At 36.9% G+C, this 24,767-nt stretch overlaps 6 protein-coding genes across 6 annotated transcripts; 2 read left to right on the top strand and 4 right to left on the bottom strand.

The window, feature by feature from the left end:
• Positions 1-205: 205 nt before the first annotated feature.
• GCK72_014435 (uncharacterized protein) lies at positions 206-5,887 on the bottom strand (the record flags this gene model as incomplete). The annotated part of the gene is made up of 24 exons (XM_053730284.1): positions 206-433; positions 479-588; positions 636-813; positions 872-1,072; positions 1,118-1,251; positions 1,297-1,448; positions 1,500-1,645; positions 1,690-1,783; positions 1,830-1,966; positions 2,015-2,154; positions 2,203-2,353; positions 2,402-2,488; positions 2,534-2,623; positions 2,667-2,793; positions 2,841-2,923; positions 2,973-3,099; positions 3,146-3,237; positions 3,285-3,341; positions 3,396-3,710; positions 3,756-4,098; positions 4,147-4,333; positions 4,401-4,494; positions 5,771-5,807; positions 5,862-5,887. The coding sequence occupies 24 exons, from the start codon at positions 5,885-5,887 to the stop codon at positions 206-208; spliced, it is 3,336 nt and encodes a 1,111-aa protein (XP_053585056.1).
• A 10-nt stretch (positions 5,888-5,897) lies between these two features.
• On the bottom strand, positions 5,898-8,432 carry GCK72_014434 (uncharacterized protein; the record flags this gene model as incomplete). The annotated part of the gene is made up of 6 exons (XM_003102641.2): positions 5,898-5,945; positions 6,004-6,087; positions 6,827-6,995; positions 7,838-8,008; positions 8,082-8,240; positions 8,290-8,432. The coding sequence occupies 6 exons, from the start codon at positions 8,430-8,432 to the stop codon at positions 5,898-5,900; spliced, it is 774 nt and encodes a 257-aa protein (XP_003102689.2).
• Positions 8,433-13,633: 5,201 nt separating this feature from the next.
• GCK72_014433 (uncharacterized protein) lies at positions 13,634-14,133 on the bottom strand (the record flags this gene model as incomplete). Its single annotated transcript, XM_003102751.1, has 4 exons — positions 13,634-13,735; positions 13,785-13,874; positions 13,921-14,013; positions 14,062-14,133. The coding sequence occupies 4 exons, from the start codon at positions 14,131-14,133 to the stop codon at positions 13,634-13,636; spliced, it is 357 nt and encodes a 118-aa protein (XP_003102799.1).
• Positions 14,134-15,914: 1,781 nt separating this feature from the next.
• Positions 15,915-18,370, top strand: GCK72_014432 (uncharacterized protein; the record flags this gene model as incomplete). The annotated part of the gene is made up of 8 exons (XM_003102758.2): positions 15,915-16,043; positions 16,309-16,419; positions 16,471-16,821; positions 16,868-17,161; positions 17,242-17,309; positions 17,353-17,444; positions 17,493-17,599; positions 18,179-18,370. 8 exons carry the CDS (start codon positions 15,915-15,917, stop codon positions 18,368-18,370), a joined length of 1,344 nt encoding a protein of 447 aa, XP_003102806.2.
• A 453-nt stretch (positions 18,371-18,823) lies between these two features.
• Positions 18,824-21,352, top strand: GCK72_014431 (uncharacterized protein; the record flags this gene model as incomplete). The annotated part of the gene is made up of 7 exons (XM_003102723.2): positions 18,824-18,862; positions 19,820-19,896; positions 19,950-20,445; positions 20,494-20,622; positions 20,669-20,969; positions 21,016-21,122; positions 21,170-21,352. 7 exons carry the CDS (start codon positions 18,824-18,826, stop codon positions 21,350-21,352), a joined length of 1,332 nt encoding a protein of 443 aa, XP_003102771.2.
• Positions 21,353-21,496: 144 nt separating this feature from the next.
• GCK72_014430 (uncharacterized protein) lies at positions 21,497-23,648 on the bottom strand (the record flags this gene model as incomplete). The annotated part of the gene is made up of 9 exons (XM_053730283.1): positions 21,497-21,765; positions 21,812-21,997; positions 22,044-22,179; positions 22,227-22,307; positions 22,356-22,504; positions 22,624-22,951; positions 23,056-23,391; positions 23,444-23,545; positions 23,595-23,648. The coding sequence occupies 9 exons, from the start codon at positions 23,646-23,648 to the stop codon at positions 21,497-21,499; spliced, it is 1,641 nt and encodes a 546-aa protein (XP_053585055.1).
• Positions 23,649-24,767: the final 1,119 nt, after the last annotated feature.

The raw sequence follows: 24,767 nt of genomic DNA, 5'->3' as shown, positions 1-24,767 counted from the left end.
AAAATCTGAAAAAGAAAGCTCGAGTTCAGGAGACACTTAAATGTTCATTCAATAAAAGCATACAATAGAACATAACTGTCTAAAACGGGAAAAACTCAATAAAAAATAATAAGTTCCTAATTTTAAAAATCACAGATCGCAAAACATTTGGCAATAAACATTTGGAGGGTGAGTAGAAAAAGGGTAAGTAATGAAGATAAAAGTGTTAATGTTGTCCTCTTGAAATATCTGCAAGTCGATCTGTCTCTTCTGTTATCAATTGAGCATTTTCCAGACTTTCTTTTAGATAGAAAGCATGGAACGGATGTCCGGTTCCAAGATAGAATTTGGATTGGAACTCTACCCAATGAAGGCGAAGAGCATGAAGAAACGCGGAGAGACCTTCCATCATAATCAGAATCGAAAGAGATAAAATTGCGAAAATGAGGAATGACTGAAATATAAACATTTACGGTGGTAAGAACAATCAATAACTTACAATTGAAGCAACAATAGGCTGCAGATAGAATGCGACGTCTTTATTCTCAATCGTATCCATCGAATGAATTCCCTGCATAAGCACCATGTGCCACATAACTTCCGAAAGCTCTGAAAAAAACAAATTCAAACTCATTGGTAAATACGAAAAAACTAACGAGCATGAGCTAAAGAAAGTGCCCAAAGACGGAGATAAGATGCGGTGTGAGAAACACATCCAAGAACAAATTCGATCGTATGAATAGCTTGATGCACAAAAATATCAGTGAGTGAATGATGAATGTCATCCCCAATGTCAAGTTCATCAGCTAAAAGCAGTTCTGCATCCTCTTGCGTCTGAAAGTTGAAATCATACTCTAGAAAAAAAAACTATTAAAAACTATATTCAACTCACAAATCTCGGTGGGCCCGTCTCCACCACTGGACTAGTTGGGGCACTGACAGTTGTCCCATTTCTTTTGATACTCTTCAGACTCTTCGTTTCTTGAAGTTTATGCCGTTTTGATGTGACGAATCTCACCCATAATGGTTTTCCTAACAACATAATTGGTATGCATGCAACAGCAATCGAAATCAAAACTGTTTCCACTAATCTCTGAAAATACAACTGTTTCCAGTGAGCATTGTAGTTGAATCACACCTGATTTGGATACCAATAACCTAGATGGCAATTCCTGTAAACCTTTCCATCCTGATCATAATACCCTTCATTTCGTTTTTTGAACATGAACATATTGATAAGTCCAATGAGGAGGGATGGAGCACAGTGGGAGCCTTTGAAATATTATTGTAATTAGAGTTTGGAAAATGAGGTTATACCTGGATACGCGTATCCTAGAATATCACCAGCATTCACATTGAAAAAGATCCATTTGACTATAATTTGTATACAGAGATAAATGAAGATGCACGACAGGAAAATTACTTGAGGAATAAAATTAGTAATGACATCGATGTAGGATTTGAAGTGACTGAAAAAAAAAAAAATCAATTTAGATATCTGATAACAAAAAAACACTTACATATGATTCAGAACTGATAAGAATACTCCAAATGTCATTTGAGTTATTCCAATCACAACAGATGCTTTCATTTTCATCGAATTCAGAAATGATAACCTATTATCAGCAATATTCCAAATAGGATCAACTCCGAAAGGATACGTTTTCTGAATTCATTATTTTGTAGGAAGTCTAAACTCAAATTATATACCTCGTAATCAAATGACTTCTCCGGAACTAATTCCAACGCAAATTCTCGTTTCTTTCTATAAGCGCGAGCAATCCACCAATCCAACTGTGTCTCACTGTAAGTATGAAAAAAATTAGATGGTCCCAGAGTGCTGTACGAACTTGTATGAGTTAGACCATCCGCTTCCGAATACATTGAACGATTTGGCAAATGCATCATTGTACAAAAATCCGGTATAAATAGAGAAAAGGCCCATTAACATCATTATATACCGACCACCATAGAAAGTATTGAAAATCTGAAAATTCATTATTTTTAGTTTCACGAAAAGGTTTATATTTTTTACCTCATCTCTAATCTTTTTAGCTTCAATCTTTCGTTCGTTTTTGATGAAAAATAGACCAGCAAGAAGAAGAATTGCTCCATGAGCAGCATCACCAAACATAATTGCAAACAAGAAAGGAAACGTGATGATTGTGTAAGGGGCTGAAAAAATGACATGGCTATTTCAAATCAGATGGATTTGCAACAAACCAGGATTCACTTCACGATATTGACCTACTCCATAGGAGTCAACAATACTTTGGAAAACACGTGTGAATTTGTTCGTTTTGTGTAGTGTAGGGGGTGGAGCATTGGTCCAAAGTTCGTTGAGAATGGGTTCTACCTCTGTTCCACTAGCTTTCTGAATTTAAATATATCATTTCAACAGTAAAACTTCTGAAAAACTAACAAATCCATCGTGAAGTGCCTGCCTAACGTTTTCTTCTGCTGCTGCAGGAATCCAGCATTCTCCAGCCAGAAAACCATTCGTATCGACCTAAAACTTTCATTAAACCGTGACTCAAAAAAGTATCGAAAATACCGTGAACATATTCATAACGCCAAAAACTGATTTTTGAATTTGTATATTCTTCAGCCAAATTGGAAGTTCGTATGACAAATCTTTGAGAATCTGTAAGGATTTTTATAACGGGATCATATTATTCAAGTGATACCGTGTAACGATGAGTTTGGGTGGTATCAATAACTACAGTTAAATCATTCATTCTTCCTTCTGTTTCAGACATTTTCATTTTTCGGTCTTTTGAAGATTTTGGGCAAGGATATTGGGTAGCGTTGAACCTAAAAGCAACAACAGAAAAGGATGAAAATTTTAGTGATATTCTTACCCATCACACACTTTTTCTACAATCAATCGAAGAGATTCTCCTTTGAAAAATACTATAAACACACACTTTGGGAGCGGTTCCAACTGAAATTATTTAGAATAAATATCTCAAGTTTGATAGAATTCAACTCACAGTCACAGGATCATTCACTAAGAAATGTGAATCAGAAGTACGGACGAATGCAGTACGACGACAAGCACGCCAGAGAACACGTTCGAATGATTCTTTTTTATCGAGTGGCAAGACACCAGCAACAAACCTATAATGATTTATGTCCGTTTTGATTCAAAAACTTTTCCTCTGACCATGCATTGTCGTCAGCTCCTAACAATGGAGTCATTGGTAATTCATTGCTGCTAGGCAAGCCACCGAATCCAAATGACTTCGAAAACATTTCCTGTAAAATGATCATTAAAGAGGTACCCCCAGCTAGAAAAAACTAACAATATCATCAGTGGTAGCTGATCGTTCGAACCGAGCTTTCGCTTCTTCTTCTTTATGCTGAAAACAAAAACTTGTGGTAACTGAAGTATCTCTCTGATTCCATACACTCACAACTTGGAAAAATTCATCGACGAGTTTCATGACATGGAGGAATTCTCTAGAAGAGTTGAGATTCCTTCTCAAAGCGTAATCGTTGTTATTCAGATCAAGAAATTCTTTCTCCAGCTGATCTAACTTGTGTTCTAATTGAATCATCTCTGCTTGAGTTGGAGCTGATAGGTCTCCGAAATCAATGGATTTTGGATCGAGACCAGGTTTGCATGTGATGACTTGTTTCTCCAAGAACCGAAGTTTTCGTTCCATTTCTTCACAACGACGCATTTGTTTCACAAAGCTTCGTGAGTATAGTGATAACTTAGCATTCAGCTGGAAACAAACTTGTTCATTTTCTGATAGTTTGGTTCAACTCACATCGATAAATTGTACATTTCCATGCTTTCCCAATTCCGCCACACACTCGAATGCTGCTTCTTTCACAAGAATCATTTGATACAGTTTCATGGGTTCCGATCGGAACATTGAGATTTCATCTGATTTGTCTGACATTTTTTTCTGATGACTGCTGATCGGATTCTTTCCAGGCGGTGTTAGATTAATCTTCGCGGATTGATGAAGAATTGGTTCAGATATGGATGTGGTTGTAGACATATCGCGAAGATATATAACGTCTTGTGTCGATTGAGAAGAAGAATCGAGATCAAGATGATCGGATTGAAAGTGATGATGTCCTTCTAAAGATTTGTCGAAGTTAAGACTGTAAATATGTAAATTTGAATTTTTTGTATTTATTTTAAAATGTTACTTGAAAACTCCTCCCAAGATGCCGCTAGCTTCCTGAAGTTGTGTATTGTGATTTTCACCGCTGAAGATTTCTGACAAATCAATGTGCTCCCTTCGATCGTCTTGACCGTCCCGAGCTCTCTCAATGCTCAGTTCTTCTTCTTCTGCGGGAGCAGAACCGAAGTTCGCCAAGTTCTCACGGACTCTCGCTGAAAACAATAACGCTTGACAAGTTGTTAAAATGAGAAAAAAATACGAAAGAATATATATATATACCAATGAATCGTCTTGAAAAATTGGCGACTTTTGGAAGAACGTCGAAATTTAGACGATGCCAATGATGAGAGGAATGATGACGAGAGAAAGGCTCCTGGAAAATTAATATTTTTCTATTTCTAGACGAACAGAGAATAAATAAAGAACTATTCATTGCTTTCAAAACCTATCATTGTTATAAGCACGAATCAAATATTGCGTTCTATTCATGATGATGTGTGTTAAAGAGAGAAAAAGATAGAAAAAAAAACAGTGTTTGATTTTCAGAATGTAGAACTGTCAATGGTGAAGCTAGGAACTAATTTCCGAACAAACCAACAAGCTTCGAACGGATTCATTCTCAGTCTTTACAATAAAAAAGTGGCTGTTTGCCTAGAATTCGGTAAAAGGATCACATTTGATGAAAAATGAAAAATTGCATCTATTCCCATCAAATGATTTTTTCATTGTTGACGTTGATAGAAAATTAGAAATTAGCGTTTTTCTTCAATGATATGAGGGCTATCATCGACATCATCTTGAAAGAGATAGAGGAAAAGAGAAAAAAGCGGATGGATATACACAAATCAGTCATTTTGTGTAATCACTGCAACCTGCGCAGTTCTCGACGACATAGATGTCTAGAGACCGATGACACTTGAAAGACGCAGTGATTCGAACCGAGAAAACTACAGTGATTGGCATCTAATCTTTCTTTTTTTCTGTCATGTATTCACTTCTTTTCAACAACCATGGGTTTCAGGTCGTTTGTCATGGGTGGAACAGGCGGAAGAAGGAGAATCGTTTGTTTTATGATATTACCCTACTAGATATATTCTTCATGATTTATGATGGGCGGCAACTCGACAACGAAAAGACCAACTGTCGAGAATAATGGTCTTAACAATTATTGAAAAAAAAACTTCGACGTTGAGGAAAATTTTTAAGTCGTGAGCTTCCATAATCTTGTCATCGAAATCATGATTCCTAATGATACCTGGATGAATGAAAGCATATACTTTCAAGCACATATCACTATCAAAACGCAACTGAAACAACTTAAGTGTGATTTCATTTAAAACCTTTTTTCAAGAAATTTAAAAAAAAAGAATTTCCTGTCTTGTATACTTCAAAGTATACAAAAATAGATTTTTGAGAGAAGCAAAAAGTGTCTCATCTTTAGGGGTTGCCGAAAATAAATTGATACATCTATCATTTCAAATGACTGTTGGACGAAAATGCCGTCTTTATCATTTGTTATCTTTTTGATATTGAAGATCACAAGAAGCGGAAATTGCAGAAATGAAACTGTAGTTATAAAATACGAATTTCGAGAAAATATAGTCAGTGAATATTCAGATAAAACTTCGATAGTTTCAAAACAAACGTACCCTTGTGTTGAAGAACCGGTATCCTTGAGAGTTTTCACTGAAACAAAACAATCAGTTTAACGATGACCTTTATGAAGCGAATGAAACATACGTAACGTCATGGAAGTTGTCGGACATCTCTATGAACTCAGGAATCGGCTGGAATGTGGGCTCTCGTGTGAAGTATGGTAATACGCTTCAATGAAAACAATAGAACATACTCAAATTTAAAAAAGAAAAGTAGAAAAACTTACCTGTTTGTTTTCTGGAACCGACAAATCACTCGAGGAGTCGATGCCAGAAGCGGTGGGCGCATTCTCAACTTCTTTTTTGAACATCTGCAATATATGCGGTTCTACATTTGTAAAACATGAATAACGAACTCAAGATTGTTTCGATGACGAGGGGAACCATCAATGAATGAGTCTTCGGTTGAAAATGACTCGCTACTTCTTTGTCGCATTGTGACAACGTCATCCTCATCCTCTGGCGGAACAAAACCCAGATTCGAGAACGAACTCATCGAACTAAAAGTGAAGTTTTATATAGAAAAGAAGAGTTTTTGCATTTTGAAGGAAAAAAAAACTGATTGGAAGCAAAAGATGAAATTGACTTGAAAATTTTTCAGATTGTGTGCATTTTAACGTGGTGGTGGCTGCGGGAGTTACACTATAATTTACGAACTTTTGCTTGAAAGACGGTAAAAAAGTTTTGTAGTCACGAAAAAAAGGGCAACTTTTTTTCAAATACACATTTAAAGAAAATCTAGTAAATTATTTGAAAAGAATAGTTCAAAACAAGTTTTTGTTCCGGTTTATGCTTGCAACATCGTCATATTGAAGCATAGAGCTCTATAGAGTACAACATGGGTGTACTATTAAAAAATATATTTCAAAAGAATATATTTCTAGAATAGTTGTGGAAGTTAAAAAGGAAGAGAAAAAGAACATGAAAATAGGTAAAATGTTAATTCATTTTTGAATTGGTTTTAATAAAATTAATTCAAAAAACAACAAATTTCTCAACAGATGTAACGAAAAAAGAAGTCACAACATTATCAATTCGATAAGTATTAACCATCATACAGCAATCTTCCAAACAATTTAAATAAGCATTATAAAACTTAAGATTTCCATTGGAAACATGAGTTATAGGATTGTCGTGTAATGAGAAAATATCGCCACAATATTCAGACATCTGTAGGATTTCCGTGGAACTGTTGAAGTACACCTTCAGAGTTGTTGGACTGAAAATAATAATTACATGTTTTGAAGTATGTGTCTCCCAACTTATTTTGACCGTAATCCCCCATAAAATCTGAAGAAATTTTTCTCCACAGAACAATGTGAAAAAACTTGTTTCGATTCGATGAACCCTTTTTGATATCTAAAGTACAAGCTGAATCCATTGGAAGCACTTGCAATCGAAAATCGATAGCCTCCTTTCATTTTGAAAATGATAAATTTGAAGTGGCATGTTTCGAATGACTCAATTAAAAGGGTTTATGAACCAATCCTATCCAGATTTCCTCCATTTTCTCATATAAACAATAATTAATTGATTTTTCGGAAACTGGTACAACATACTGTACCGTCTTCGTAAGGAACAAGAACATTAATCATCAGAATCTCCGATGGAGGTCTACAGTGAAAAAAAAACGGTTTCGAAAATAAATCAAGAGAACTTGGTTTCGAGAAAGAAGGAAGTGAAGATGGATTTTTTCTCCAAAAATACAGAGTTCGAGAACCAGTGTAATTTTTATAGCTATTGAACACACACTTTCAAATTATGAACTATATTCGAATTCATTAATTTCCATTTCGAATTCATTAATTTCTCGATTGAAAGTTCCTTGAAACATACTTTTAATTCAAGATCAGCACCCGTTTTTCTCTCGTTTCCTAGTGTCGATTGAGAGAATGATAAATTCGAATTCAGTGGTTGAGCGAAAAAAGCAATTAATCAAAATCACGGACACGGAGCGACGCTCGATTCAATTTATGACCTCCAGATGAGAAAAAGGAGTCCTAATATACTGAGAAGGTCAGTTTATTATCTTAGTTATGTTTATGATACAATTGATCTTACTTGATAGAATTGAGAAGATTCTTGAGAAATCTTCTGGGAATGACTGCTTTATCTGCAGAACACATTTCCAGTTTCAGATTTTTTGCACGTGGTGGAAGATTAATCATTTCGTGGAGAAGTTCACAAGGTGTTGGAGATGATGAACATATTTGGCAGAGAGATGCGAGTGCTCTGAAAAAACTTACGTTTTGAAAAAAGAAGATAAGTATGATACAGTAATCTTCTGAAAAACTCGGTCACTAACCTATAACTTATTGTAATATTCTCATCGTGTATTTGAAATAAAACAACTTCTTTTGAAACTCTCTCGACATTTTCAAAGAGAGCTCGACGCAATATTCCATCTTCTGGGAAGTTTATGAAGGATACAGTAGTCCATTTCAAGTCAAACGTGGTTATCCATCTTCAAAGATTTTATTCGTTTTATCAGATTCTATGAAAGACAAACTTACTCTAAAAACGAGATAACATTAAATACAGTCATCTTCTCTCCATTCACTGTGATCTCCAAAGTATTCAAATATTGAAATTCTAACGAATCGTTGAAATGTTCTTGTATTCGAACCTGACATCCTGTTTCGATTACTTTTGTCATTATCTGAAATCGAAAACATCAATTTGTTAATTCTGTAAGAAAAACTTTACGGATAAATCCAAAACATCTGAAATTTTCATCTTTGATTTGACAGTTTCTATTAAAACTTCTGAAACTTGTCTCCATGTCTTTTGATTATTTCTTCTAATTGTCTTCTTTTTCTTAATCTTCTTCGTTTTCCTATTCTGAATTATCTTCTCAACAACCATTTTTCTGGAAAAATAAACGTTCGCAGAACAGAATATCAAGAAATCAGCTAGTGAAAGTGTCGGATTCGAATCACATTATATCAATTGTACATTTATAAAAAAAGGTACGGGCGGTCTCAATATCAAGCGATACAATCTGATTCTTCAACACCTAGAAGAAGAAAGAGAGAAAGAAAAAGAAAGATACGGTAAGAAGAAGATTCAAAAAGAGGTTTGGACACAACCTCTGTCATTGGGGAAGGTTTCTCTCGGAGAGAAAAAAGAAGAAATATTCGGAAAGAGAAGGTGTTTGGTAGAGGGGGTGGAGCCCATCAAACATCCTGGAGGACTGTTTTCCATGATATCTGCGAATAAGAGTTCTCTGAAAAAATACGAAATATCTATGAAATAGTTAATTCTGTCAATGGAGTCGACTTTTTTTTGTAACAAAAAATATTGACGTTCCTGATATGAGGTGACTTCTACTTCTTGTTCCACAAACTTTCATAATACTTCGAAACGGTTTTCATAAAACTGTTTTAATCTACAATTATTTCACGTATGAGAAAACTTTCTGTTCGTTTTTCGTCTTTCATCCTTATCGGTTTCTAGATCAATGTTTGATACGTTTTTCAATCTGAAAAAAGTTTATGAAAAATATAACAATATTATACACGAAGGGATGAGATTCGAGGATGAATGTGATAAATAGTACATATAAAACCTATAAAAGTGATGAAAATAAATGCAATAAAATAGTTTCTATATTATTCAATTCGCTGAAACTTCCATAGGCGTAGGTGTGGATGCAGTTGATGTTACAGGTTCTTTTGATGGAGCTGTATATGGTGGTGGCTGACGGAACACATGAGATTTTACAACTATTGGAATGGGAATACGGTATTGTGGGAGTGGTTCAATCACTTGTCGCAGCATTGCAAATAGCACCAAATCCACATTATAAATAGCTGAAATAGGAAATTGATTACTGATTCCAATAAAGTATTGCTTACGTAGTTTAGCTTCTGCCAGATAACTGAGGAAACGGGCATCGTTCTCGCAAGAAATTATTATATAGGGTTGTTCGCTTTCAATACATTGAGCTGAAATATTATTATCAATATAGCGATACATTAGACTATCAAGTTACCTAAATATTTGGGATCGGGCTTTTCCGAATGTACTTTTCCACCTGCCAATTCAATGAGCCGTACCAATTCTTTCTGACTCGGCTCCACGAATCGAGTCACGTGGAATTCGATATCTTCGAAAACTAATTTATTGCGAGCTCGAAGAACACTTCTCATGCAATTATACGAATAATCCTTTTCGATGTCTTTGTCTTGTAGGAAATAATCATAAGTATCAAGCCATATCTTATGCTTGAAACTATCAATAATCCATTCTGGATCCACGATATTCTTTCCTCTGATTATTGATTCTAATAGTGCCAAACTCCTTCTTCCTGACATCATTATTATATGGGTTGCTTGTTGAATCTCATCTACGGTTTTTCCTCCAAGAAATTCAACTTTTTTCTTGAGAATCCTCAACGCCTCATCATCAATTGCATCTCCAAACCAGGCAGATACACGTGGTTGCGGTTGTCGTACTTGATAGAAATCTTTATGTAATGGGGTATCTTTCATTTTTTCCATATGATCCTTATACTGTTGCTCTTGTTCCTCAATCCGCTTTTGATTCGTTTCAATTTCTTCCTCTGATGGTGCTGGTGTTTGATTTCTGTAAAAAATTATCACATATTTTTTGAAAATGGGAACCTCCGATATTACAATATTCTCCGTGGTGGGAAGAAGTATGGGTCATTTTCCAACTCTTTCCGATTCAATGTGGCCTTATCATAAGCTTGATCACCAATTATAATTGGTTGTTTCCAACAGCCTGCAACAAAAACACTTTCTAATCTGTAGAAAGAACTTGTAAACTCACAAATCATTGCAGCGAACTCGTTACTAGACATCTCAATCAGTGTTGGACTTCCATTGACTTCGTGGCACGGCTGACCTACTTGGAATCTCGGATTCTCAACATTCGGTCGTTCATGAGGTTGGGCACTTCCACAAACATAAGCTTCCGCAATCCATTGATAATTAACCACTGGAATTTTCCATTCCTGAGCTTTTGTTACTTTCTCAGAAGGACTGAAATGACATATAATTATTGGTTTTTTTAATCTGAAACATACGCCTTGGCTATCAATAAATCATTTTGCCTCGCCAAAAATGGGGTTATTTTTGCTCCCATCGCTTCTGCCATAAAAGAAATAGCACCTCGTTCTGATTCATCATATCCTGATAGAGAGAAAAGCTGGAAAACTTTAATAGATCAAAAACATTTTGAGAAACAACTATACCTTTCCTAAATACGGCCTGAAATTGTCATTGAACGGGGCAGGTAAATGTGCTAACTTCCACGGAATATCAGCTTTTTCTCTTTGAATTACATCCACAACCCATTGCATTGAAATGATACGTTTCCGATGTTCCAGGGATTGCCTGACATGTGGATTACGACAAGAATCAATAAGAACGTGAGACACTAGGTGAACATTATCCAAGAACCTCGTGTTGTCAAATTCAATTTCACCTCCATGAAACTGAAATTTTAGTTGTATTAATTGATTCATATCATGTATTTGTCTTACTCTGATCATAAACTCCAAAGTCTTCCGATCCAATCTATCTTCGAATAGTTTTTCTGAATCGAAACATTGAAAGTGGAAACCAGACAAGAAAAGTTCTGGATCGGCATTCATTTGCATTGGAAAAGCTGTTGGATCGTGATGCATTTGATTGGGTATTCCTTGACGATAAACAAATTGATTTGCTCCAGCTGATTGTGGAGGATGGGATGAAGAGGATAGAGGTTGTTGAGGTGTAACTTGTGGTTGGGATAATGGTTGGGATGGTAGAGCCACTGGACGCATTCCAAGTGGTTGCATATCATCTAAAATTTATTTTTTCAGTGGTTTTTATATGAAAGCTGGTTCAGCTCACTGTGTAAAGCTCTTGGTAGAACGGGAGTATGCGGAGTATGTTGTTGTGGTTGTTGTTGTTGCTGTTGATTAGGAGACATCAGTGATGGTGATCTGAGATCAGGTCCAACTGCACCGGGAGCTGCTGCGAAATGAGGAGATGATGTCGCCCCTGGTTGGATTTGTGGACCGAATCGATCTAAACAAAAAACGTTGATTTTGAAACAATGTGAAGGTCTTACGAGGTGTTCCAGGTGTTGGTTGTGACTGTCCAGCTTGTGGAGAAATATATTGCCTCATTCCAGGCGGTGCCTATAATCAATTATTTTCTGATTTTTGTTGGATTTTCAAGCTCTTACAGTAGGAGGGCCTTGTCGATACATCGGATGAGGTGTTGATGGGTAAGTGGGGGTTCCAGGAATTCCGGGATATCCAGGTGGTTGCCCAGTGGGTGTCATTTGTTGTGCTGGGGGATATGCAAACTGAGATGGAGGTTGTTGAGGATTTGTTCCTTGCGGATACTGTGGTCTTTGTGGTGTTCCTGGAGTCCCTGTTCCTGGTCCAGCCGATCCTGGTGTCGTTCGAGTACCTGTAGGTGTTTGTGGAGGGTAAACGGGTGTCATTGGTCCTGGTGCTCCCGGCATTCCAGCGGGATAGGCTGAAAAGTTGAATGTGTATAGCGAGAAGAGGTGCATACACTAAATGAAGTAGATGTATGAAATCAATTTCTCTAGTCCTTGCGAATAAATCTATCTGAATAATCTTCTTACCTCCTTGCGGATAAGGCACTCTCTGAGCTGCCGCTGCAGCTGCTGCTCTCTGCTGAGCTGCTACGGCTTGTGCTTGTGCTTGTCTTGCGTACATTTGTTGTTGCCATTGTGGTGGAGGATATCCAGGAGGATATTGCGCTGGGTGACCTGGATGCTGATGCATTCCCATCATTGGATGTTGTCGGAACGGCGAATCGTGCATCTGCTGAGGATTCGGTGGTCCACCGTACTGCTGTTGCTGCTGTTGTTGTTGCTGTTGAGCAGCGGCCGCTGCTGCCATTGCCTTCAGAAAAAACCTTTCATTTTTCAACTCAAGTTATGTATTATTTTATACCTGTGCATGTTGTTGTTGTTGCATTTGTGCAGCCTGATAGTCATAAGGAGCTCCTCCCGAATTCGGAGCACTTTGAGGTGTACCACAATTCGATCCAGGCGGAGGACCTGTGTTCTGTGGAGTCATTGGTGCTCCTTGAGAATGAATTGGGCTTTCTGTGAAGAAAAAACATAATGCTTTTCAAAAGTTCCACCACATACATACCTCCATGGAAAAACTGTTGTTGTGTAGACGGGCCGCTCATCTGATGATTCGGAGTTCCCGAAGAACTTCTCTGACTTCCAGGTGTTCCAGAACCTAAAGTTGGGACAGTTATGAATTTTTATCAAAAACTAAGTAAATCGCACCTTGAAAGATATTAGCTGGACTCATAGTTGGTGTTCGTTGCCAGTTTTGTTGAAGTTGCTGAAATTTGTAATTTAGACACATTTTATCTAAATACTTATGTTAGTTTTTCATCAGCAAATACTACTCTTAAATTTAAAAAAAACCAAGCATTTGTATACTTGAAAAATACCTGTCTAGGTTGTTCTGGCATCACGAATCCAGATGCATTTGGCGTTTGTTGTTGTTGCATCTGATGCATTTGTTCATTTGCTAGAGGATTCTGAATCCTTGACGGATCTAAGAGACCCAACGGTGGAGATTCCGGCCGATGTTGGATTTCCTCGTCTTTCGCCAGTGGATCCGACATGGCCTGAACAGTTTCGTTTTGAATGATGCTATCGAACGTCGTTGCAGATATATCAAAGTATTATATGCTTTTCCATCAGAAAATCAGAAGAAAACAGAAAACAAAACAATTTCATTCGGGCGAGATAAAAACAACATTTAACAAAGTAGAACCGGTAAATCTTTTTGATCGATCGAGATTTGGAACAGGCGTGAAACGAGTGGAATGTGTTTGTTTGGTATTAGAATTTTTTGTCGATTTCCGGAATCAGATCCTTCAAGTTTGCCCATTGTGCCTTGTTCAACGAGATGCCTTTGCGACTCGGCATCATTTTTCCCGAGTTCTGAAAACAATGAAAGAGCTTTAAAAACTGTTTGTGCCTGAATGCTCACTTTATCGACGTAGTACTCTCTGATATTGACGTACTCCTTTCCTTTGAAATTGCTGACTGTTGCGTATCTCAAATTTCCGAACTCGAACATCTTTAAATTTAAAATTAAATAAAATTCTTAAAAATGCAAAAAGAACCTCATTTCCGTCCGAATCTTTCATTCTGCCAGTAACTTCTTCAGCCTTCGCTTTCTTTGGCTTTTGCTCTTCAGTAGCTTCCGACTGTCTTTTCTGAAACAAAAACAAAAATTACAAATCTTACAACAAAGTAAAGCTTGCCTTAGACTTTTTCTCTTGTTTTACCTCCTGTTTGGGGAGCTCATCTTCAGAAGACGACGACGAGGAGGACATTCTGGGGAAAATATCGATTATTTGAAGGAAGCCCGCGCGAAAAGTCGATATATATTTAATTGGTCGATTTTGACGGAAGCAAGACAACATTTTTCTTTTTATAAACCTTTATAATGCGTTTTAAGCTTACATAAAACTAAAATACAATCAAAAAAGTTTTTAAAAACTGTCAGGGACTAATTCTGGGAAGCAGACGAAACTCGGTCATTGTTGAATGAAGTTCGGCCAGTAGTCAACATTTGAAGTTTTACAGTGTTCTCCCCATTTTTCCAGTTAAGAAGCAGCTATTGGCTCGTACAATATTTTGCTGTGTTGGAAAATCATATTCTTACTGTGGTTAATACATGTGTAGTCAATCTTCAGTGCACGAATCATGGTTTCTTGTCCTATCAGTTCAGAAACACCATGATAGACTAGTTTTTAACGGAAATTCATGGTAACTCGTGAAAAAATCTCGGGAAGAGAAAATTTTATATTTATCTGTAACTTTTCTTTAGGAGTTCAACATTTAGTGACGTAAATGTGTTGAACACATAATCCGGGACGGATTACTCACAAAAATGAGAAGCATGAACAATGTAAATTCCGAGGCTGTTACGACTTGTTGTGAATTTTCTTCAATAGTTTATCATATTGTGTTTTTCTGTTGAACTTTCAGTCTGTTGACAGAACATTTCCTTGATCATCTCTGATGTTCTTTGTTCCCATGTTTTTTGAAAGTCAAAAACACTTATATTGAAAACCGAATTCGATCACATTCCTGTCAAAACTCCTCAACATTCTCATCGATCGTATTCTATCTCTCTCCGAATTCGAACTTTTTTCTGCAAAACCCCGACGGCCGATCACAATGAAAGATGACCTTCATTTGGTTTTCACCCAATTTTTTTTCATAGAGTTTCACACACGTCTTCCATCTTTTCCCAATATGATACTACCGTAAGGCAACGTAAATTGAATCGAAGAACTAATGCATTTTTAGAACTTCTCAAAAACGTTTCTGTCTAATGTAACGTAATCTAGGGCAACAACTTATTTCCAGTCACAGATAGGATCATTTTTCAACATTTAAAATTTTGAATGATTAGTCCCGGAAAGTAGAGACCTTTTGAAAACTTAATGAAAATGTCTAACTCAACATGTCAAATTGAATTTAGTTGAGTGCATGTAGAATCTAATTGTCCAATTTATAGAATTCAATTCTAACCAAGAACTCTTTTCCTCTTTTTTGTCTCTCTCGTGTTGCTTCAGTGTCTCATCTCACCCTCTGACCAATGTGCTCTTTCGCAGGAGCAAAAGAAATATTAATGGCGCGACTTTCCATGAATGATAAGTCTCTGAAGGAAACGTCGTTTTTCGCTCTTTTTTTTATATATGTGAAAATATAGGTCATCTTCTGACTTGTAACTACTAGTTTTGAAAATGCAATAATGCGTTCAACATTCGCGTTTTTCATAAAATTTAAACATTAAAGTGCAATGATCCTTCCAACTAAATCCTAGCAAAAGTCAATAAAGTTTGCTTGCTTTTTTTCTTTTTCATTGTCTTTTTTCTTGTTCTCTAATTTACGAAAAACGTTCAAATCATATGTTCTCAACATCTGACACATCACCTCATTTTATGAAAGATTTCGATCTTTGTTTTCCGTAATCCTTGGAGAGAAAACTAGTTTCGAAATAGTGTCTCCATCTTGTTTTCGTTTTCTTATTTGCTCATTCTAATGACATTGTAGATTTATTCGTAATTTTAGGTATCTACATCCTCCTTGGGTCCACATCAAAATGGTGTTGCGAGAGCAGGAACATGAGCCATTCTACATCAAAATCGATGGGAAATGGTGTCAAATCGACGATGCTGTTTTGAAGGCGCATCCTGGAGGCAGTGCAATCACCACTTACAAAAATATGGATGTAAGATTAGTTGGGGTTTTCAAAATTTGTATTTTGTTCTATGTTCACAAATCGTTTAACACGATTCCCACATGTGTACGTGCCCGTGAATTTGTTTCGTGTAAGTGAAAAATGCGGAAACTTATGAGGCAAAGTACAAAGAACTCGCTTACACACATGCGATGCATGTGATTTGTTATCAAACTAGTAACACAAAAACTTAATTATAAGCAAATAGTATGAAGAGATTACTGTGTATATACTATAAATGTAATTAGTGTTTCAGGCGACTACCGTATTCCACACATTCCATACTGGATCAAAAGAAGCTTACAGATGGCTAACAGAATTGAAACAGAAATGTCCAACCCAAGAACCAGTGATTCCAGATATCAAGGTAATCAATCAACTCAAAATAGATTCAAACAAACTCTCAGTGGTTTTTCAGGAAGATCCAATCAAGGGAATCGATGATGTCAACATGGGTACATTCAACATTTCTGAAGAACGATCAGCCCAAATAAACAAAAATTTCGACAGTCTTCGAATGAAGGTCCGTGCCGAAGGACTTATGAATGGATCCCCTCTGTTTTATATCCGAAAAATTCTTGAAACCATCGTGACAATTCTTTTTGCTTTCTACCTTCAATATCACACATACTACCTTCCTTCTGCTATTCTCATGGGAGTTGCTTGGCAGCAATTGGGATGGCTCATTCACGAGTTTGCACATCATCAATTGTTCAAAAACCGATATTACAATGATTTAGCCAGTTATTTTGTCGGGAACTTTTTACAGGTTTGTGATTCCCAGAAAATGAAATTCATTCTATTGATAATTTCAGGGATTTTCATCTGGAGGTTGGAAAGAGCAGCATAACGTACATCATGCAGCAACAAATGTTGTCGGACGTGATGGAGATCTTGACTTAGTTCCATTCTACGCTACCGTTGCTGAGCATCTCAACAACTACTCACAAGACTCGTGGATCATGATTCTCTTCCGGTGGCAACATGTACATTGGGCTTTCATGCTACCATTCCTTCGTCTCTCATGGCTTCTACAATCCATCATTTTTGTTAGCCAAATGCCAAACCACTACTACGACTACTACAGAAATACTGCTCACTATGAACAGGTAAGACGAAAAAATGAAAGAATCCTGTTAAAATCCCCCTGTCGAGTGCTCAATTTCAACAGTAACTGCTCATAATTCAGATCGGACTCTCTCTTCACTGGGCTTGGTCATTGGGTCAACTTTATTTCCTTCCTGACTGGTCGACAAGGTATTTTCTACTCTCTTTTCTAATAACTCCCAACAATTTTCAGAATAATGTTCTTCTTCGTTTCTCATCTCGTTGGAGGTTTCTTGCTTGCTCATGTCGTTACTTTCAATCATTACTCCGTTGAAAAGTTTGCATGTAAGTTTACATTGTCTTTCTATAATCTCAATCAATTCACTTTTTCAGTGAGCTCAAACATCATGTCAAACTACGCTTGTCTTCAAATCATGACCACTAGAAATATGCGTCCGGGACGATTCATCGATTGGCTGTGGGGTGGACTCAACTACCAGGTAAAACAGAGATCAGGGATAGGTTAGAAAACCATAAAAGATTGGTTGATTTCCCTCTTTGTGAATTTTGTCATCAAATTTGTTCATTAGTTCAGTTCAGTATTCCACACCTTATCTTTTGCACTCTTACTTTCTGATAGTTCATTGTAGCGTTTCTACATCACAGCTAACCCCCGGCTAGAAGTTTACTAGACTTTGATTTGGAACTCATCTGCCTTTTCTGACTACTCTCGTGATGAGGAGTTCAAAACTGTCCGTTTCGTGACATTCTTCATTTCTCGATAACTGATAAAATATGGGGTGATACGTCTCTGATTTTTTTTTGATAACAGCCAACCGACTCTTTTAGAGAGCGACTGAATGATAAAGATAGATTGATGGGTTTTAGCGGGGTAACCGGAACACTCGCTTTTTCGTTTCTGCATTGGAAGACGTCAGAAGAATCAGGGGTTTTGAAAAGTTGGTGGTAATGTTGAATTGAAAAAGCATGAGATTACGGTAGCGAACTAGCACGGGATGAATATCAGAAGTGCAAACAGTATTCCAATTCTCAAAACCGTGGAAACCGTCTTTTTTCAGATTGAGCACCATTTGTTCCCAACCATGCCACGTCATAACTTGAATGCAGTAATGCCACTCGTCAAGGAATTTGCTGCTACGAACGGACTTCCATACATGGTTGACGATTACTTCACCGGCTTCTGGCTTGAAATTCAACAATTCCGAAATATTGCTGATGTGGCAGCTAAGCTGACCAAGAAGATTGCTTAATTACTTTTAACCCGGTTTCTTCATGTTCCATGTTTTAAATTTAAACTTTTCCACTGGTTGGTCAATTCATTTTTTCCTGTGTGATATTTCCTTATGTTGGTTAGTGAAAAATGAAGCTATTTTATTCTATCAAAGCATGTTGTGGTTCTGTTCTTTTTACAGGTTCCAAAAAGAAGAAAATTCCGGATAAAAACACAACACTCAAGACGTGAATACTACAACTATTTTCACGAGACTGATCATTTTTTGCTAAAATACTTTATGGAATTAAATGTGGAACTTTCACCTTTTTTCTCTTCTTCTTCATTATCTTTCATTCGTCTCTTTGGGGGCACAATGAGGAAATAGTGTTGAATATGGAGAGAGTGTTAGACAACGAGAGTGAATTGGAGAGAAAGATAGAGAGACTCTACTTCATTTTTCGGCCATTTTCACGACCGGCGCTCGCCTGAAATGGTCGTCAACAGAGATGCCTCCGGGCTTCATATGAAGGTTAGTTTATTGTTATGAGTCAGTTAAAATAGTTGATTTATTTGATTGGGGGAATCACTCTTATAGTGGAAAACTGTAAGTTGAATCTAGTCTGAAAGTAGTGCGTATCCTATTCTTGCGTTCTTTGAAAATAGAAAAAGGATACTGTAGGTTGGATCTTCCGTAAGGATATTCGAAAGTAGCTCATACTTCAAGGACTTCCAACAATCAGATTCTATGAACTTTTTCTGCGTTCTGAAAGAAAATTTAAAATTTTGAAAATACAGTAGACAACTTGTATTGAATTCATTGTGTAATCTACTAGTCTCCACCCAACATAAAACGTCATATTTCTGATTCCTTTGGTTCAAAAAAATAGGTCTTGCCCGTAAAATCGATATATTTTATGAATATTCCACCATCTGTTTTTACAAATTTGTCTAATTACCGATTCCATATATGTCATGATTCCGATTATGATTCCACATACGTCTTCCAATTAAGTACAGTAATCTGTCACGCTCTTATCAATATTCATCGAAAGTTCAAAAGAACATTTCACTTACTTTCCTTTTCTATCAAGTCTATAACTCTTGATTCTCTAATAAAACCTTTTGAAGCCTATAATCAAAGTATAAACTCTTTTTTCTCTTGTCCTTTTCTCATCTCGTTCAACTTCATATCTCATTCTTCAACCCATTTCCTTCAAAAATCACACCACTTTTTTGCAATTGTTCTCCACAACGCAGTATTTCGGCGTCTCATTGTCTCCCACACTCTCTCTAGAATTTCCTCGTTTATCGGTCATTTCTCTAATGATCTCTCAATTATCCACAATGTTTCTCAAAGAAAAAGTGTAGAGATAGGGCAAAGTGCAATTGCAAATAATAAATACTCTGATCAGATATATTTGTGGGGAAAGGGAACATCGAAAGAATTCGAGAAAGCAAGATTTTCAAAAAAAAAACGGAATTTCAGCTTGATCAACGCTGGCTCTATCTCAGCGAGGAGTTCTTGAAGAAGCATCCAGGAGGTGCAGTCATCGAACAGTACAGGTAACAGTTTTCAGCCAATTGTCAGTCTTTCTAAAATTCTTTCTGAGCTTCAGAAATGCAGACGCCACTCACATCTTTCATGCATTCCATGAAGGATCTTCCCAAGCATACAAACAGTTGGATCTTCTTAAGAAACACTCGGAAACAAATGAGGAATTGGACAAGCTGATTGAATCAAGAGTGGATAAAACGGACATCAATGTATCCACGTACGACATCTCCATCGAACAGGAGAAGAAAATGGTCGAGTCTTTCGAGAAACTCCGTCAACGTCTTCACGACGATGGATTGATGGAAGCCAATGAATCGTACTTCGTCTTCAAGTCAGTCACCACTCTCTCGATTATGTTCTTCGCCTTCTACTTACAATATCTTGGATTCTACATCACTTCTGCCTGCGTCTTGGCTCTGGCTTGGCAACAATTCGGATGGCTCACTCATGAATTCTGCCACCAACAACCAACAAAGAACCGTCCACTCAACGATACCATCTCTCTTTTCTTCGGAAACTTCCTCCAAGGATTCTCCAGAGATTGGTGGAAGGACAAAGTAAGAAAATGACTAGATTGAATATTTCAAGAGAGCAGTATATTTCAGCACAACACTCACCACGCCGCCACGAACATTATAGATCATGATGGTGATATTGATCTGGCTCCACTCTTCGCATTCATCCCATCTGATCTTTGCAAATACAAAGCCAGCGTCGAGAAAGCTATCCTCAAGGTACTTTTTCGTTTGAGTTTTACTCATTCAACAAATCAATTTTCAGATCGTCCCCTACCAACATCTCTACTTCACCGCCATGCTCCCAATGCTTCGATTCTCTTGGACATCTCAATCAGTTCAATGGGTATTCCGGGAAAATCAGATGGAGTACAAAGTATATCAACGAAATGCATTCTGGGAACAAGCCACAATTGTTGGACACTGGGCGTGGGTATTCTACCAGTTGTTCCTTCTTCCAAGTTGGCCGATTCGTGTTGCCTACTTTTTGATTTCTCAATTGGGAGGTGGTCTTCTGATTGCTCATGTTGTCACTTTCAACCATAATTCAGTCGACAAATATCCAGGTGAGAAGAATGAGGGAATTCCATTCTTACTGTCATTTCATTTCAGCGAACTCTCGTATCATGAACAACTTCGCTGCTCTCCAAATTCTTACAACTCGAAACATGACTCCATCTCCATTCATCGACTGGCTTTGGGGCGGACTCAACTACCAGGTACTTTTGAAACTATTATTGTTTCAATATACAATATTTAATTTCAGATCGAGCATCATTTGTTCCCAACGATGCCACGTTGCAATCTGAATACATGCATGAAATATGTGAAGGAATGGTGTCGAGAAAACAATCTTCCATATCTTGTTGATGACTACTTTGTTGGATATGCCATGAATCTGAAACAATTGCAGAATATGGCAGAGCATGTTCAAGCAAAAGCTGCCTAAAAGAATTCGGTTGTAGCAACTGATCTTCATTATTCACTGTCTCTTCCAATAACTGGAAATAAAACTTGACCAAATAATGATTTATTTTTTATTCAAAATACATATTTACAATCAAATGAGATCAAAGAGACAAATCCGGAATTATTATACCCTTGTTGGCATCAGCATTGATCCAGATCTGATTTCTTTCGGTTCATTCAACCGACTCAACTCATCTGGACCAACAGAAACTTCAGTTGAATGTGGGACTGCTGGTGAAGGACTTCTTGTATTGAGTCCTCTTCGATTAGCAAATCTTCTGTAGGAATTCGGACGGAGACGTGAGATCAGAGGACGGATTGATCGAGTTCTTTTAAGAAGAGACTCTCCGGATAGGAAACGAGAAACAAAGAGATTCAGGCCACTTTGAGATGCTGAAAATAGTGGAATGAGTCGTGTCTAATACCAATGAAACCATACCTTGCATTCTCTCAATTTGAGCATGAAGACTCAAAATAGATACTAAAATGATAACCAAAATTACAATTGCAACAAAGTTGAACGCGATAAAAAGCCGTGAATTTGATGAAGTTGTTAGAGTGAGAAGAAGAGGAAAAATCAAGTGACCGGAGCAATGTCCAGAGAGCAATGTGAACGTGTTGTTGGCTGAAACAGTCTCGATCAGATGACTGGTGTACAGAATGATCATTACACTTCAATGATAGACTCTGATTAATGTAAATCACCAACGCAGGGAGGAGAGGAGCCAAAAAGAATCCGAAAATGATTGATCCGACGAGTAGAAACTGTTCAGAAGCAATGCAACAACATCCGATTCCACAGCCAAACTGAAAAGTGCTTTGAATATGATAGTCTATTATCTTTTGGAACTCACAATCGAGACTCCAACCAAAAAGTATGGAGCCATATAATCTGAAAAAAGAAGAGAAGCTCCTCGACCCCACATGAAGAATATCTGAAATTTAAATGTTGAATCATAGTATTTCAGACGTCATCAGCTTACCGCAAAGAGTTGATAATAGAAAATAGAAGCAGATGGTTGAGCAAGAATCAGAAATGGGAATAATGTGTACATTATGTTGGCGATTGAAGCAACTACAGAACACAATAGAACCAATTTCAGACTGCTTACGTCACTTTGTTGTGTGATACCTGAAGAGGAAGTTGGAGGAAAAGGATAAAGTAGTTTCCAGAATACTAAGGATTCTTTCTTATTAGTTTGAGAGTCAGAATTCCAGAGATCAAACGTGGAAAGAAGGAGAAAAACTTACTTTGACAATTTTCGTGGTGATTATTATTGTTGTGTTCTATATCATCATATTCAGTTCTTCTAATTGAAATTGATGTCTTCATTGTAACATTGAACTCTGTTTTGATACATAAAATGATCAAAGGAATTTGTAGAATTGCAGTTGCATAATAGATATAATCTGGACGAAGAGATGGATTCAAATAGAACTTTTCAAGACTTGGAATATGTGGTCCTGTTGGTAAAACTGGATTTCTTTTGGAGTTACAATCATCTTGATGTTCAGAAGGAGCTGATTGATAGAACATTACAGCAACAACTGCTCCAATTGCACCAGTTAGATGGAGAAGCTGAAAGAAGGCATCGTGAGAACGTTACAATCTATCTATGACTCTCCTCAAGTTCTCATTCTCTCTCCCCATTAATTCCAACTATCTAGTTTCTTCCACCGTACCTGTACAAGTAGAAAGTTCTGTTGTTTAAATACAACTCCGAAATTCGACGTCACAGCCGACAAAGAAATTCCCAAAACGGTTCCGAAGACGATAAACACGATACAAAGGAGCAAAATAGCGTGAGCAGCATGTGTTAGAGCGGAAAAACAAGCACATATCAAGATGAGACAGGTGATGAAAACGTATTTGAGTGGAAGACGTCGAGAAAGATTTGAATGAAAAACGGCGCCAAGAAATATGGATCCGTTGAATGCGAAATGTAAATTAAATAGATGAGCCGAGGAAATCATTGAAAAACAAGCAGAATGAGAGTAACTCAATGAGATGAAAGCAATCTGAAAAATGGAAATTTCAGAAGGAAAATAAGAAAAAATGAAAATGAAGTACCGTGAATCCAACCAAAGCATAGATCCAGAGATGAATTATAAAGAGAGATGCATGCTTCGAAGCAGTCTCTTTCGCCTCAACAATTCGATCGAAAATAGGTTTCTGAAAAATTAATTTTCAGCTGAAAGTAGAAAAAAGGAAATAAAATAACTGTTCCTGGCGGATCCTCTGTATAATCCAACACTTCAATTGATATTTCTTCCATAGTTTTTGAACGAAAAATATCAGAAATTTCAGTTAAAAGAGGGCTGAACAGGTAAAATTCGAGTAGTATTTTCTCCTCCGTTTTTCACAAAATACAATAACAAATATGAAATCTCCTCCCTTCTTTCTTTTTCAGAATTGTACGTTATCCGTCTATCATTAAAATGTTCTCAAGAGAGTCACTCACCATGGCTGAAGCTATCTTCGTAAACGCCATTCACATGGAAAATTCGAATTTCAGTCTTGAAGTTCTGAAAATATTCTCTCAATATACCAAGCGTAAAGTTCATATTTTAAAGCTAATGAGGTCATAAATCGTACGAAAAAAACGAGATAAGATTAGGGGAAAAAGGAGAGAGAAAGTTGTTGACAATCATCTGGTATCCGACATTTAATGAAGCTTATTCCAAGAAAAAAGTACATGTGAGGTGTATTTTCTGCAAAAAGAAAGAAAAGAAAATCCTCTCTTTTCATAGTATGATTGGCTGAGTCACGCAATGTCAAACCCTCAATTTCTATGGGATTACGGATGAAGTGGAAGATGTTTTTGCACACCTTTTGAAGGTTTTTCTTCGTCAAACAAAAAAAAGGAAGTTTCTTTGTTTAGATCCAAAGACTTTAAGTGAATAATACTTATCAATGAGTCCTTTGTCTTTTTAGAATGAAAATAATTGGTATACAGGAAGTGTCTGGAACGGGGAGAGGGAAAATTATCTAGACCAAAAACAATATTATGAATGGCAGAGGGCATTTTAAAGTAAAGATTTCTGATAAGAAAGCAATATCAGAAGTTGTGTAGTTTTCAGTTGAAAATATACATTTTTGAGACTGTGTAGTAGATTTTGAGGAATAACTCTAAAACTCCAGTTTGTAGTGGACAACTCTTTGCTACAGACTCAAAACTAGGCAAAGTTGTAACATTTTTATTCTTTTTCTTTCTTTAACACAACCGAAAACCGCACTTTTCCCAACGAAATCCTACAAAATCGGATACCTTTTCAGCACCATTTTGAAAAGAGTAAACTCGTGAATGCACCATGCAATTATCATCTACGTTATGCTTTCCCCCACTATTATCTTGGTTATACATATGTTTTGAAGAGCTCATAAAAATCAATGA

This window comes from Caenorhabditis remanei, chromosome IV, assembly GCF_010183535.1.
Source record: "Caenorhabditis remanei strain PX506 chromosome IV, whole genome shotgun sequence".
NCBI lineage: Eukaryota > Metazoa > Nematoda > Chromadorea > Rhabditida > Rhabditidae > Caenorhabditis > Caenorhabditis remanei.
This window is presented reverse-complemented; position numbering and strand designations above follow the sequence as displayed.